The sequence below is a fragment of the Perognathus longimembris genome, chromosome 3, assembly GCF_023159225.1.
Source record: "Perognathus longimembris pacificus isolate PPM17 chromosome 3, ASM2315922v1, whole genome shotgun sequence".
Taxonomy (NCBI): Eukaryota; Metazoa; Chordata; class Mammalia; order Rodentia; family Heteromyidae; genus Perognathus; species Perognathus longimembris.
In genome coordinates this window covers 95029165-95041442 of record NC_063163.1, presented here as the reverse complement: position 1 = coordinate 95041442, position 12278 = coordinate 95029165, and the positions used below count along the sequence as shown (strand labels likewise).

Here is a 12278-nt window from a genome sequence, read left to right as displayed (position 1 = left end):
TTCTGGCCTTTTCTGTTTATATGGTACTGAGGAATCGAACCCAGGGCTTCATGAATGCTAGAAAAGCACTCTACCACTAAGTCACATTCCCAGCCCATCTGCAAGGTTTTTATCCCAATCCAAGCTGTCTTTCCTCCTTGTCAAGGAGTTAGGCTCACAATTAATTACCTAGGTTAGAAAGGGGGCTATTCTTTAATTCTTATCAAAGGTTACATTTTTCTCATCACAGCTGGCTGGGAGTGGGGCTGGGAACCAGCTGGCTGATAGATACAGATGGAGGAGGTTGACGAGATCAGCGGAAAGCTCAAAAGGGGTTTTATTCCTTTTAACTCCATTGACAAAGATTTATCTTCCTAACATGGCTAGTTGGTCACAAACAGTACAGAAAATAGTTACAATTGAAGTAAAAAAAAAAAAAAGCAAATGATTCCAGGAAATATCAATTCTTAGAAATATCAATACAGAAAATGGAGGCAGTTTAGTTTGACAGAAAAGACTGCTTTTTCTCCGGTCTGTGATGTAGTACAGGAGCATTAAATAACTCATATAGAGGATACCTGGCAGCAGCTAGTAACAGTTCAATTAAGGTTCTATAAACGAATAATTCCATTTTCAGGTCTTTGTATTAGAGAAATATCACAAATGGAAAGGAAACAGCATAATGAAGGATGTTTATTGCAAAGGAGTGTGTGTGAGTGAGAATGATTTATATTTTTTGTTTGTTTAAGATAGGATCTTTCTAGGTAGCTCAGACTGAAACTAATGGGCCTCCTTGCCAAGTATGATGGCACATCTCAGAAATCCCAGTACTCAGGAGTCTCGAAGTAGAAGGATTCTGAGTCCTATAAAAATAAGGCTAGAGCTGGGTGCTGGTGGCTCACGCCTCTTAGCTATTTAGGAGATTTAAGTCTAAGGATCACAGTTCAAAGTCAATCCAGGCAAGAAAATCCATGAGATTCATTTTTTTTTTTTTTTGCCAGTCCTGGGGCTTGAACTCAGGGCCTGAGCACTGTCCCTGGCTTCTTTTTGCTCAAAGCTAGCACTCTACCACTTGAGCCACGGCGCTACTTCTGGCTTTTTCTATATATGTGGTGCTGGGAAATCGAACCCAGGGCTTCATGTATGCAAGACAAGCGCTCTTGCCAAAGGCCATATTCCCAGCCCCTCCATGAGATTCTTTTTTTTTTTTTTTTAAATATTTATTTATTTATTATTATTTTTTTTTTAGCCAGTCCTGGGCCTTGGACTCAGGGCCTGAGCACTGTCCCTGGCTTCTTTTTGCTCAAGGCTAACACTCTGCCACTTGAGCCACAGCGCCACTTCCGGCTGTTTTTCTATATACGTGGTGCTGGGGAATTGAACCCAGGGCTTCATGTATGCGAGACAAGCACTCTTGCCAGTAGGTCATATTCCCAGCCCCTCCATGAGATTCTTTTTTTTGCCAGTCCAGTGGCTTGGACTCAAGGCCTGAGCACTGTCCCTGGCTTCTTTTTGCTTAAGGCTAGCACTCTGCCACTTGAGCCATAGCGCCACCTGTGGCCATTTTCTGTATATGTGCTTCTGGGGAATTGAACCCAGGGCTTCATGTATATGAGGCAAGCGCTCTTGCCACTAGGCCATATCCCCAGCCCATGAGATTCTTATATCCAATTAACCACCAGAAAACTAGAAGTGGCACTGTGGCTCAAAGTGGTAGAGGGCTAGCTTTGAGCAAAAGAGCTCAGGGACAGCCCCAAGGCCCCAAGTTTAAGCCCTACAATCAACAACAACAACAAAAATGGGGCTGGAGAACTGATTACTAGTGGCTTACATCTGTAATTAATCTAACTATTCAGGAAGTTGAGATCTGAGGATCACAGTTTGGAAACAGACTGGACAGACAAAGCTGAGAGATTCTTAACTTCTTTAACTATCAAAAAGCCAAAACTGGAGAAGTGTCTCAAGTGGTAGAACACCAACCTTAACCAAAAAAGCTCAGAGACAGTATCCAGGCCCTGAGTTCAAGCCCCAAGAAAGGCACAAAAAGAAAAAGAAGAAAGAAGGGGGGGGGAGAGGAGGAGGAGGAGGAGGAGGAGAAGGAGGAGGAGGAGGAGGAGGAGGAGGAGGAGGAGGAGGAGGAGGAGGAGGAGGAGGAGGAGGAGGAGGAGGAGGGGCAAGGAGGAGAAGGGAGGGAGGAGGAAGAGGGTGAAGAGAAGGAGGAAGAGGGACTGGGAGAAGCTGAATGATAGAGGAAATGAGGTTGACAGTGAAACATGGAAAAAATTATGGAAATATAACAATGAAACTCTCCAGTACCTCTACCACTACCACTACCATGTACTACTACTATTACTACCACTACTACTACTACTAATAATAATAATAAAGCTTTGAAGATTAAAGCCATCTGCAGGTAAGACTGTCTCCATTGAGATGACCTATAACTATGTCATGTTAGCAAACAGAATTTGACTACTAGGAAAGATGAGATTGCCAGTTAACAGCATTGTTTCTTTCAGAAACTTCCCGAGAACTCATTTATCTAAACAACAGCTATTCAAAAGTCCACCTCTAAGAACAAGGACAGCTCAACTGGGCTTCTTCAAGGACAGCTTATACTTTAGGGCCATTTGTTTTGTTTTGCTTGTGGTGATGTGGTTGGACTCAAGGCCTCTTACCTAAACTCTACAAGAGCCATGCCTCCAATCCCTTTGGGCTGCTTTCAAATCCTCTGTCAGGTTCAGACATTCAAAGAACTGCCCTGAAAACTATAAATACCCTGCTTCTCCTGTACACATTGTATTCATTCTTTCACACTCAAAAGCCACAATAACTTTTCCTCCTCCTCCTCCTCCTCCTCCTCCTCCTCCTCCTCCTCCTCCTCCTCCTCCTCCTCCTCCTCCTCCTCCTCCTTTTTCCTTCTTGTATTGGCTTTGATTACTAGTTGCTGGATAGCATGACCAAGTGTATTTATCCAGGTCAGAAAGCATAAAGATCACAGGTAAGAGCCACTATTTTGAATTTTTACTCCATGCCTTGTATAAGTATGAGAAATACATTTGCCAATTCAAGCTCAAAGAAAGGACTTGGAGTCACAAAGTACAAAAGAAAGGAGATCTCAATGGTTAATGGTAGTCTTGCAAGATCCGGAATCTGTTGGGTGGGCATACCCAGAATAACTACATTTTATCTTCTCAGTATTCCAGTTCATCTCCCCAGCTCTTCATTAGCTGAATATTACAGGGTGTACAGTTTCCTGGCCATCACCTATGTTTAATTATTTTCCACTGTTTTCCCATTATTTTACTTCTTGGGATTGGTAAAATTTTAGGAGGGTCTCTATTCCTCTTTGTAGTAGAAAGGCTTCAGAGGTATGTGCTTTCTGATACATAGACAGTTTTTACTTATTTTCTCATTTCATTGTGGTCAATCCTTCCCCTAGCTAGCTGACCCCCTTCTAATAGCCTGTTTGCTTAGGAACCTTCCAGGTGCATGGAATTTTGGGAACGGCACAGTAGCAAGATGTTAATTCTTTATATAAGCAAGCTCCTAGTAACTTTCCACTCAGGGTAAGATACTTTGTCTTGAGAATAAATCACCAGGGGCTGGGGACATGGCCTAGTGGCAAGAGAGCTTGCCTCGCATACATGAGGCCTGGGTTCAATTCCCCAGCACCACATATACAGAAAACGGCCAGAGGTGGTGCTGTGGCTCAAGTGGCAGAGTGCTAGCCTTGAGCAAAAAGAAGCCAGGGACAGTGCTCAGGCCCAGAGCCCAAGGCCAGGACTGGGGAAAAAAGAGAATAGATCACCATTGACTTTTGTTTCCAATAGTGTGGAATAGTGTTTTTCTTTTTTTAATCTCATTTTTTTTCCTACTTTATCCTGTCATACTGAAATAAGTCCTTATTTATATTTCTATCTTGTGAGACTGTTTCTGCTAAGACTCTCTGGAGAAACTTTATAGGCACCAATTAAAGTCAAAAGCCACTCTGAGGGCTGGGGATATAGCCTAGTGGCAAGAGTGCCTGCCTCGGATACACGAGGCCCTAGGTTCGATCCCCCAGCACCACATATACAGAAAACGGCCAGAAGCGGCACTGTGGCTCAAGTGGCAGAGTGCTAGCCTTGAGCGAGAAGAAGCCAGGGACAGTGCTCAGGCCCTGAGTCCAAGCCCCAGGACTGGCCAAAAAAAAAAAAAAAAAAAAAAAAAGCCACTCTGAGTTATTTTTTTTCAGGCAAGCTATAGCAAACTTTGCTTATTAACATATTGAATGTAGGGCTGGGAATATGGCCTAGTGGCAAGAGTGCTTGCCCTGTATACATGAAGCCCAGGGTTCAATTCCCCCGCACTACATATATAGAAAATGGCCAGAAGTGGAGCTGTGGCTCAAGTGGCAGAGTGCTAACCTTGAGCACAAAAGCTCAGAGACAGCATCCAGGTTTTGAATTCAAGTCTCAGCAAAAAGAAGCCAGGGACAGTGCTCAGGCCCTGAGTCCAAGCCCCAGGACTGGCAAAAAAAAAAAAAAGATACATAATATTAAACTGAGAATTTATGGGCTGGGAATGTGGCTTAGTGGTAGAGTGCTTGCCTACTATGCATAAAGTCCTGGGTCTGATTCTTCAGTATCACATAAACAGAAAAAGCCAGAAGTAGTGCTGTGGCTCAAGTGGTAGAGTGTTAGCCTTGAGCAAAAGAAGCTTAGGGACAGTGCACAGGCCCTGAGTTTAAGCCCCAGGACTGGCAAAACAAAACCCACACAAGAATGCCCCAAATCATTTGTGTCGGAGTATACTCAAATCTGAGTATACCATTGACATATTTTGAACTATGATTTTATTTATTTAACTTTTGTTTGTTTGTTTTTGTTTTTGTTGGTCGTGGGGCTTGAACTTTTGAGGGCTTGATGTATAGTTCAGTGGTACTTGCCTACCATGTGAGGCCATGGATTTGATCTCCTGCATTCCCCCACATAATCATCTTTTACATGTTATCCTTAGTTGTATATATATTTGGCCATGATATAATTCTACAATCAAAATAATAATCATCAAGATTTCAGTTAATTAAGAGTTGTTAGGGGGCTGAGAATATGGCCTAGTGGTAGAGTGTTTGCCTCGCATACATGAAGTCCTGGGTTCAATTCCTCAATACCACATATATAGAAAAAGCCAGAAGTGGTGCTGTGGCTCAACTGGTAGAGTGCTAACCTTGAGCAAAAAGAAGCCAGGGATAGTGCTCAGGTCCTGAGCCCAAGCCCGAGGACTGACCAAAAAAAAAAAGGGAGTTGTTAGTAGCCAGACACCTGTAATCTTAGTGACTTGGGAGGCCAAGAATATCAAGATGGTGGTTTGAGCCAACCAACCTAGGTAGAAAAATTTTGAGAGACCTTTCTCAACTCATAGCTGGATGTGGTACCATACACTGGTCCTTAGGTCTTTGGAAAAATGCCTTCGGAGGGGAATGTAAAAACCTCACATGAACTCTCTCTTTCCTCCTGTTTGAGCTAAGACTGTGACATGAGATGCTTAAGAACTGTTCTTATTTGCTAAGAAATACTAACTCCTTACTTGGGTCCATGAATTAGCTGGGAATAGGATAAAGGCTGGCATCCCAGATTCCTCCATTTTGTCTCTTTTGCAGTCAAGGCAGCCACCTCAGAGCCCAGAAAGAACCTGACTACCGGATGCCACCTCTATGTCTGAACATATATACAACATATATATATATATATACATATATATCATATATATGTATGTCATGGGGCTTTAACTTGTGGTCTGGGCACTGTCTCTGAGCTCTTTTGCTCAACGCTAGCATTCTATCACTTTGAGCCACAGTGCCCTATTCAATCTTCTGGTGGTGATCAGAGTCTCACAGACATTTCTGCCCAGGCTGACTTTGATCTGCAATCCTCAGATCTCAGCCTTCTGAGCAGGATTACAGGTGTGAACCACCAGTGCCCAGCTCTGAACACATCTTTTCTCATCTCCTGTCCTCAATTCTCCCTTTATCCAAGGTAAAGGTCTGTTTCTACCCCTTCCCCCACACAGGTGGCCTAAAGATGTATACAAGTGCTGGATTCTCATGGATTCATGGATTTGTCTATCTGGGCTGGCTTTGAATTATGATAGAATTTAGCCTCCTGGGTTGCTAGGATAAGGCAAGAGCCACTAGTGCCCAGCTCAATTTTTTTTCCACAAAAATCAGCTTAGATAGCAACTTAAAGTGTACAATATAAGTGGTTGCACCATTACTTTGTGTGTGTGTGCAGGTCCTGGGGCTTGAACCCAGGGCCTAGGCACTGTCCCTGAGCTCTTTTGTTCAAGGTTAGCACTCTGCTACTTTGAGCCAGAGCTCCACTTCTGGTTTTCTGGTCATTAATTGGAGATAAGAGTCTCACAGACTTTCCTGCCCAGGTTGGCTTTGGACTGTGATCCTCAGATCTCAGCCTCCTGAGTAGCTAGCATTATAGGCATGAGCCACCAGCACCCAGCCTTACTTCTGGCTTTTTTTGTGTGTGTGCTTAATTGGAGATAAAAGAATGTCATGGACTTTCTTGCCTGGGCTGGCTTCAAACCACAATCCTCAGATCTTAAGAGGATTATAGTGTGAGCCACCAGTGCTGGGCATACTATTTCATAAATATGTGAAAAGCTAGAAAACATTGAACGGGGTATTTTTAAAGGGTAAATTATATGGCATGTTAATTATATTATAAAAAATGCACACTGGGTTACAGATAGTGTAACTGACCACTTTGGTCAGTGTGAGGCTAAGAGGGTAGCAGGATTTAGGATTTTCAGAGCTCAAACCTGTTCATTTCTGGATAAACCAGGACAAACTGATCTTCCTAGGTAGTTTTTAGGCAGTCCACACTACCAGGGCCAACCAGATTGGTTGCTCTTCATCTTGTAAACCACTGAAGTTGCAGATCTCCATCTTCTCACTTTCCTCCAAGGGATACAGAAGTTCAACGTGGAAAAACATTTATTCCCCTAAAGTACTGTCATGAGTCTGGAAACCCTACGATCCGGTGCAGCTCACTGGCCTCCACTGAGCAAGTGTATCTGCTCTTCACAATCTCCACAAATAGAGTCATGGGTGGGATCTGAGATTCTAGGTCAAATAGAGATTTGGAGGTGGCAGGTAAGTAGTTGCAGGAAGGTGGAGCCTAGTACTTAATAGGGCCTAGCATAAAATAATAAGGCTAGAACACAGTAGAGGCGCAGACTGCAAGAGTCCAGAATTTTATGAGGGCAGCACCAGGTCTTCCACATAGCCACCATTTGCACCAGTCCGAGGATCTGAAGTTGCAGCCACGCTAGACACCTGAACAAGAAGCCGGGAGACTGGCCTCTTGGATACTAGGCGGTGCTAAAAGGCCAAGCGGAAAGGGCGGGATCAAGACAGCCCCTCGGCACAGCTGGAACTCCATTTCCCATAGGATCTTGCGCGCGACTCAATTTCCCACAATCCCTCACGCTTCCGGCACGGGCGCAGAGCCGCGGACGGCTTCCGGGTTTGGGCCTGGCGCTGCGGTAGAGGCGACCGCGGTGGACAAGAGGAAAGCTCCCTGTGAAGAGTGGGGCTACCAGTATGGACGTTTCGGGCCAGGAGACCGACTGGCGTAGCGCCGCCTTCCGGCAGAAGCTAGTCAGTCAAATGTGAGTAGGGGCCCCGGGGTGGGGGTAGGAGGGGGGTGGCTGGACCTTCCTCCCGGGGCGGGCGAGGTCCGAGGTGGACCGACGTCCCGGGAACCTGCGGCGTCTCGAGGGCGCCCAGAGACCTAAGGTGACGGGGACCGGCCTGAATCTCAGGGTGTGGCCTTCGGCTTTCTGCTCCATTCTTTGCGGACTAGGATTGCTTGTTAGCTTTTCTGGGGCCGAACTCTTGCAACCAACGAGCTCTGGCTTATGAGTCATCGTCCTGAGCTTTCTCATTCGTCGTTTGTGTGCTTTGGGTGCAGATTTTCCCCTGCTTTGATTTACACTGAATACGGAAAGGGAACGAAGCGATCCTTAGTGGGGTTAGCAGTCTACGTGATTCGTGGGGTTTTTCTCCAAAAAAAAAAAAAAAAAAAAAGCGCATCAGGATGAGAGGGAAAAAGTGGAGGAGGGCACATTGAAGATGCAGTTGGGAGGGTAAGGATTTGGGCATTCGGGAAGGAGACTCATCGGACCCATCAAAGGAGTATGAACTTTGCCAAAGGCGTACAGACAGGAAGCTGCTGTCAGCGAACGATCATGGGTTCTGGAGGAGGGAGTGAAGAGCTGGGGTTAGTGCTCCCGTTCCAACAGAACTCCAGCCTGTTCGCCAACTGCTTGTTTCACTTAGCAGCTTTTACTAAGCTTTCTGTTGGGTTGTGCTCATCTGAAGACACAGCCCCTTCCCACAGTAAATAAAGGAATAGACACAGTACAGCCTTGCCAGTGCTCGTTATAAGCATGCTGAAGGGGTAAGTTAGCTTTAGTAAGCCGGGAGTAGCCTGGCGGAGTATGTGAGGAAAAATTGAGTCTTAAAAGGACCCATGGGAATCTGAAGGGCCAAAATCCTAGGCGCGGATTGGAGAAATGTGACCACTTACTGCACAAAGGACCTTGTTGAAGGCTGAGTTCTGGGGTCGGGGAATAATGGAATGAGGATGTGCAAGTACTGGCGAAAAGTGGTAGGGCTGTTTATGTTAAGGATTTGAACCTGTACTTGGTGGCATGTGGTCTGTTTTGAAGTGGCAAAATGCCAGTGTTGGGAAGATTTCCCCAGTCCCCCTAGGTGAGTAAGAAGAGAGACCAGTAATTTGGGAGTTTTTGCTCTTGGAGACATGGCTCTTATGTATGTCCCCATTGCTAGATCTATCATAACACTCGATAAAATGGTGTGGGATGACTTAGTCCAACAGGATAGATAATAAAAGGTGGCCTTAGTTGTAGAAACTGAAAGAGGAAGACAGTTGTCAGGGGAAGGGGAAAGTGTGAACAATAATGACTGGATGGATGGGGGTAGGGCGAAACAATGTGGAAGGAAGGAAGCTTGTCTGAATGCTGGGGAAAACTCCAAAGGGAGGAAGGAGTGGCCCTGCCACAAAATTACCTTAGGGCAATTGTGCCGGACCTTGCCGCATCTGCTAGCCACATCTGCTAGCCGAATCTGCAAGCAAGTGTTTTATCTAATCACTTGTCTTATCCCTGGGTGAAATCTTGAGCGATAACATACTCCTGAATTTCTGCTGGAAAGGCCCTGAGGACAAGGATTTTTCTGGGGAAAGCCCAGGACTGAAGAACTTGAAGAATGAGTTTGTCTTGACCAACAATAAGGAGAGAGGATTGAGGTAGTGTTAGGGCTGCTGAGAAGATTCCAGTTTCTGGATGAGATTGGCACTAAATAAACTTCATAATTCACCTTCTTTATTCCAGGAAATGCTCTCTTCTCTCTGCCAGATATTGCTGCTAGCATGTTTTCCTGTTGCTACAGTGACAAATTACCATACATTTAGCATCTGAAAACAACATTGTTTTTGTATTTGGTCATTTCTATACATCAGAGGTTCAGGTAAGCTCTTGCTTATTTGAGTCTCCTGCTTAGAATATTACAAGTTAAGATGTTGTCAAGATATGCTTTTTGTTTGTTTTCTTCTGGTAGTAGGGCTTAAACTCAGGGCCTTTCACTCTCAGCTTTTATTGCTCAATCTGTTCTCTACCACTTGAACCACATTTCCATTTCTGGATTTTTTGCTAGTTGTTTGGAGAGATTTGTCTGCATGGGCTGGCACTGAACTACAATCTGCAGGTCTCAACTTCCTGAGTAGTTACGATTATAGGTATGAGCCACCAGCATCTGGCTATTGGCAAGATAGATTTCTTGCTGGAGTCCCTGGATTAAAATATGCCTTCAAGTCCATTTACCTTCCTGACTAAATTCTGCTCTTTGCACTGAGGTGTCCTCTTTCCTTCTTTCCTGGCTGCTTGCCAGGAGTTGTTTTTTTTTTTTTTGTTTTTGTTTTTTTTTCCAGTCCTGGGGCTTGAACTAGGAGTCAGTTTTTGTTCAGATTGTTCTTCTCATCTTTCTGTGGCCCTTTCTAGCTGGTTCCTTTATGACATTTCTGACTTAAGCTAGAGAAAATTTCTACATTTTACAGGTCAGTTTAGAACTGGTCATACTCAGTCATAATGTAGCATATTCATACATTTCAGAGGTTAGAGATTGTATCCCTGAAGGGGAAGGGACATGTTCCTATCACAACTTGGTTGCTTTCTAATGTATTGTGGGTGTTTTCAATTCTGAAGTTTCTCTATTTCCTCTCCAGGGTTCACTTTCTTCATCCCTTGATTGTGTTCTAGGGTTTAAAGAATATTTGTTTTAGGTATGCCACACATTCATTGTGACTTTCAGTACTTATGCTGTTGCTCAAAGTTGGCTGCTTGAGGAAGCACTTTGAACTCAAATGATTTATAGTAGGTGAGAAATGAAAGCACAGAATGATAGTTCAGTGACAAAACACATGTATTCCTGGATTCAATAGTTAACACGGCTTTCAAAAATGAATAGCAAGAACCTCGGCGGGGGCTGGGAATATGGCTTAATGGTAGAGTGCTTGCCTAACATGTATGAAGGCCTGGATTTGATTCCTCAGTACCACATAAACAGAAAAGGCCAGAATTGATGCTCTGGCTTAAGTGGTAGAGTGCTAGCCTTGAGCAATGAAGCTCAAGGACAGTACCCAGGCCCTGAGTTCAAGCCCCAGGACTGGCAAAAAAACAAAACCAAAAAGAAAACCTGGGCTATTCCACCTGAGGGGAAAGCCATATAATCATCAATTTGCTTGTCTCTACTTGGCCCTTGAAGATCTACCAAGAAAGAGCCTAGGAAACAAGGCTTAAGAGCATAGGCTGATCAAGTTTCTAGCTCCCACTGAGAAAAAGTGATTTTGTGTTGGGGTTGCTTAGAAGAGTCACAGTAAACTCAACAGCACAAGTGGGGAGTTTCTGTAGTTTTCTTTGTCTTCTATTGTGACTGCCTTTCTGGGCTTTTGTGTGTGTGCATGTGTGTGTTCACATGCCAATCAATATTGGAGCTTGAATTTAGGGCCTCTCGCTCCTGCCTCCTTCCAACCCCTGCTCAAGGCTGACACTCTTCTACTTCAGCCATACCTCCAGTTCCCCTTTTGAACTTTTTAGAGTGCTACTTCTCTTATTTTTCTCTGATAGTCCTTCCTCCCCCAGCAGCACAAGTGAGGGTGATATGCAATCCAGGGGGCTTGTGCCACTCACTACTCACCAGTGACATAGCGTTACCAAAAAAACTCCAGTTGCTGAACTAGGCCCTTACCCTGGCCTCATTTATCCTCTTATATTTCTCATCCTATTCCACTCTGTCTTTCCACTTTTATTTGTGTACATATTATTGGAATTAGAGTTGGGTGACTTAGTTCAAAACACTTTGTGTGTGTGTTACTAGAGTTTGAACTTGGGGCTTTGTACTTGTTAGGCTTAGACTTTACCACTTGAGCCACATCCCTAGCCTCCTTACACTTAAATTTTTTTCTTTTAAATTTCTTGTTGTGGTGGTACCAGAAATTGAACTCAGGAATTCTCACTTTTGTTCACTGCTGGATCTCTACCACTTGAGCCATACCTCTAATCCAGACTTTTCTGCTGAGAGACTGGCTTTGAACTTCAATCCTCCAGATCTTAGTCTTCTGAGAAGCTAGGATTATAGGTATGAACATAGCTTTGTTTCCATTTGAAGGTGCCAAGCTCTTTCTTTGGTCTCTCTATCTACTTACTTGTTTATTTGTTTATAGGGCCAGAGATTGAACCCAAGACCTTGTTCATGCTAAGCTTACACTTCCCACTAAGCTACCTCCAGTTCCTGTTCTCTTTCAAAACAATGTATTATCAAGTATTTAAGATATTCAGAAACAATATTCCCCACCCCCTCGCTGTTGTCTTGAGAAGCTCCTTGTCTTCCTTTAGGTGTCTACTTCAGTATCAAATACTCAGGATCCTTTTCTGCCTCACTCCACTCCAGCCATGCCTGCAGTGAGTCACCCCTCTAATAGGTTTTAGTCAGCTCCTTTTAGTTTCCTATGGGACCCCAGTACTCTGTAGCATAGAAGAATGCAGGAGGGGGCTGGGAATATGGCCTAGTGGCAAGAGCGCTGGCTTCGTATACATGAAGCCCTGGGTTCGATTCCCCAGCACCACATATATAGAAAATGGCCAGAAGTGGCGCTGTGCCTCAAGTGGCAGAGTGCTATCCTTGAGCAAAAAGAAGCCAGGGACAGTGCTCAGGCCCCGAG

General features: G+C 44.4%; 1 protein-coding gene across 7 annotated transcripts in view; it reads left to right on the top strand.

Moving 5' to 3' along the window:
- The first annotated feature begins 7494 nt into the window (after positions 1-7494).
- Med15 (mediator complex subunit 15) overlaps positions 7495-12278 on the top strand; it is a 62600-nt gene continuing 57816 nt past the window's right edge. For all 7 annotated transcript variants that reach the window (XM_048343432.1, XM_048343431.1, XM_048343429.1 and 4 more), the window contains exon 1: positions 7495-7647. In XM_048343432.1, coding sequence (XP_048199389.1) covers positions 7580-7647 — 68 coding nt within the window. In that variant the 5' untranslated portion in view covers positions 7495-7579. The remainder of the gene's footprint in view (positions 7648-12278) is intronic.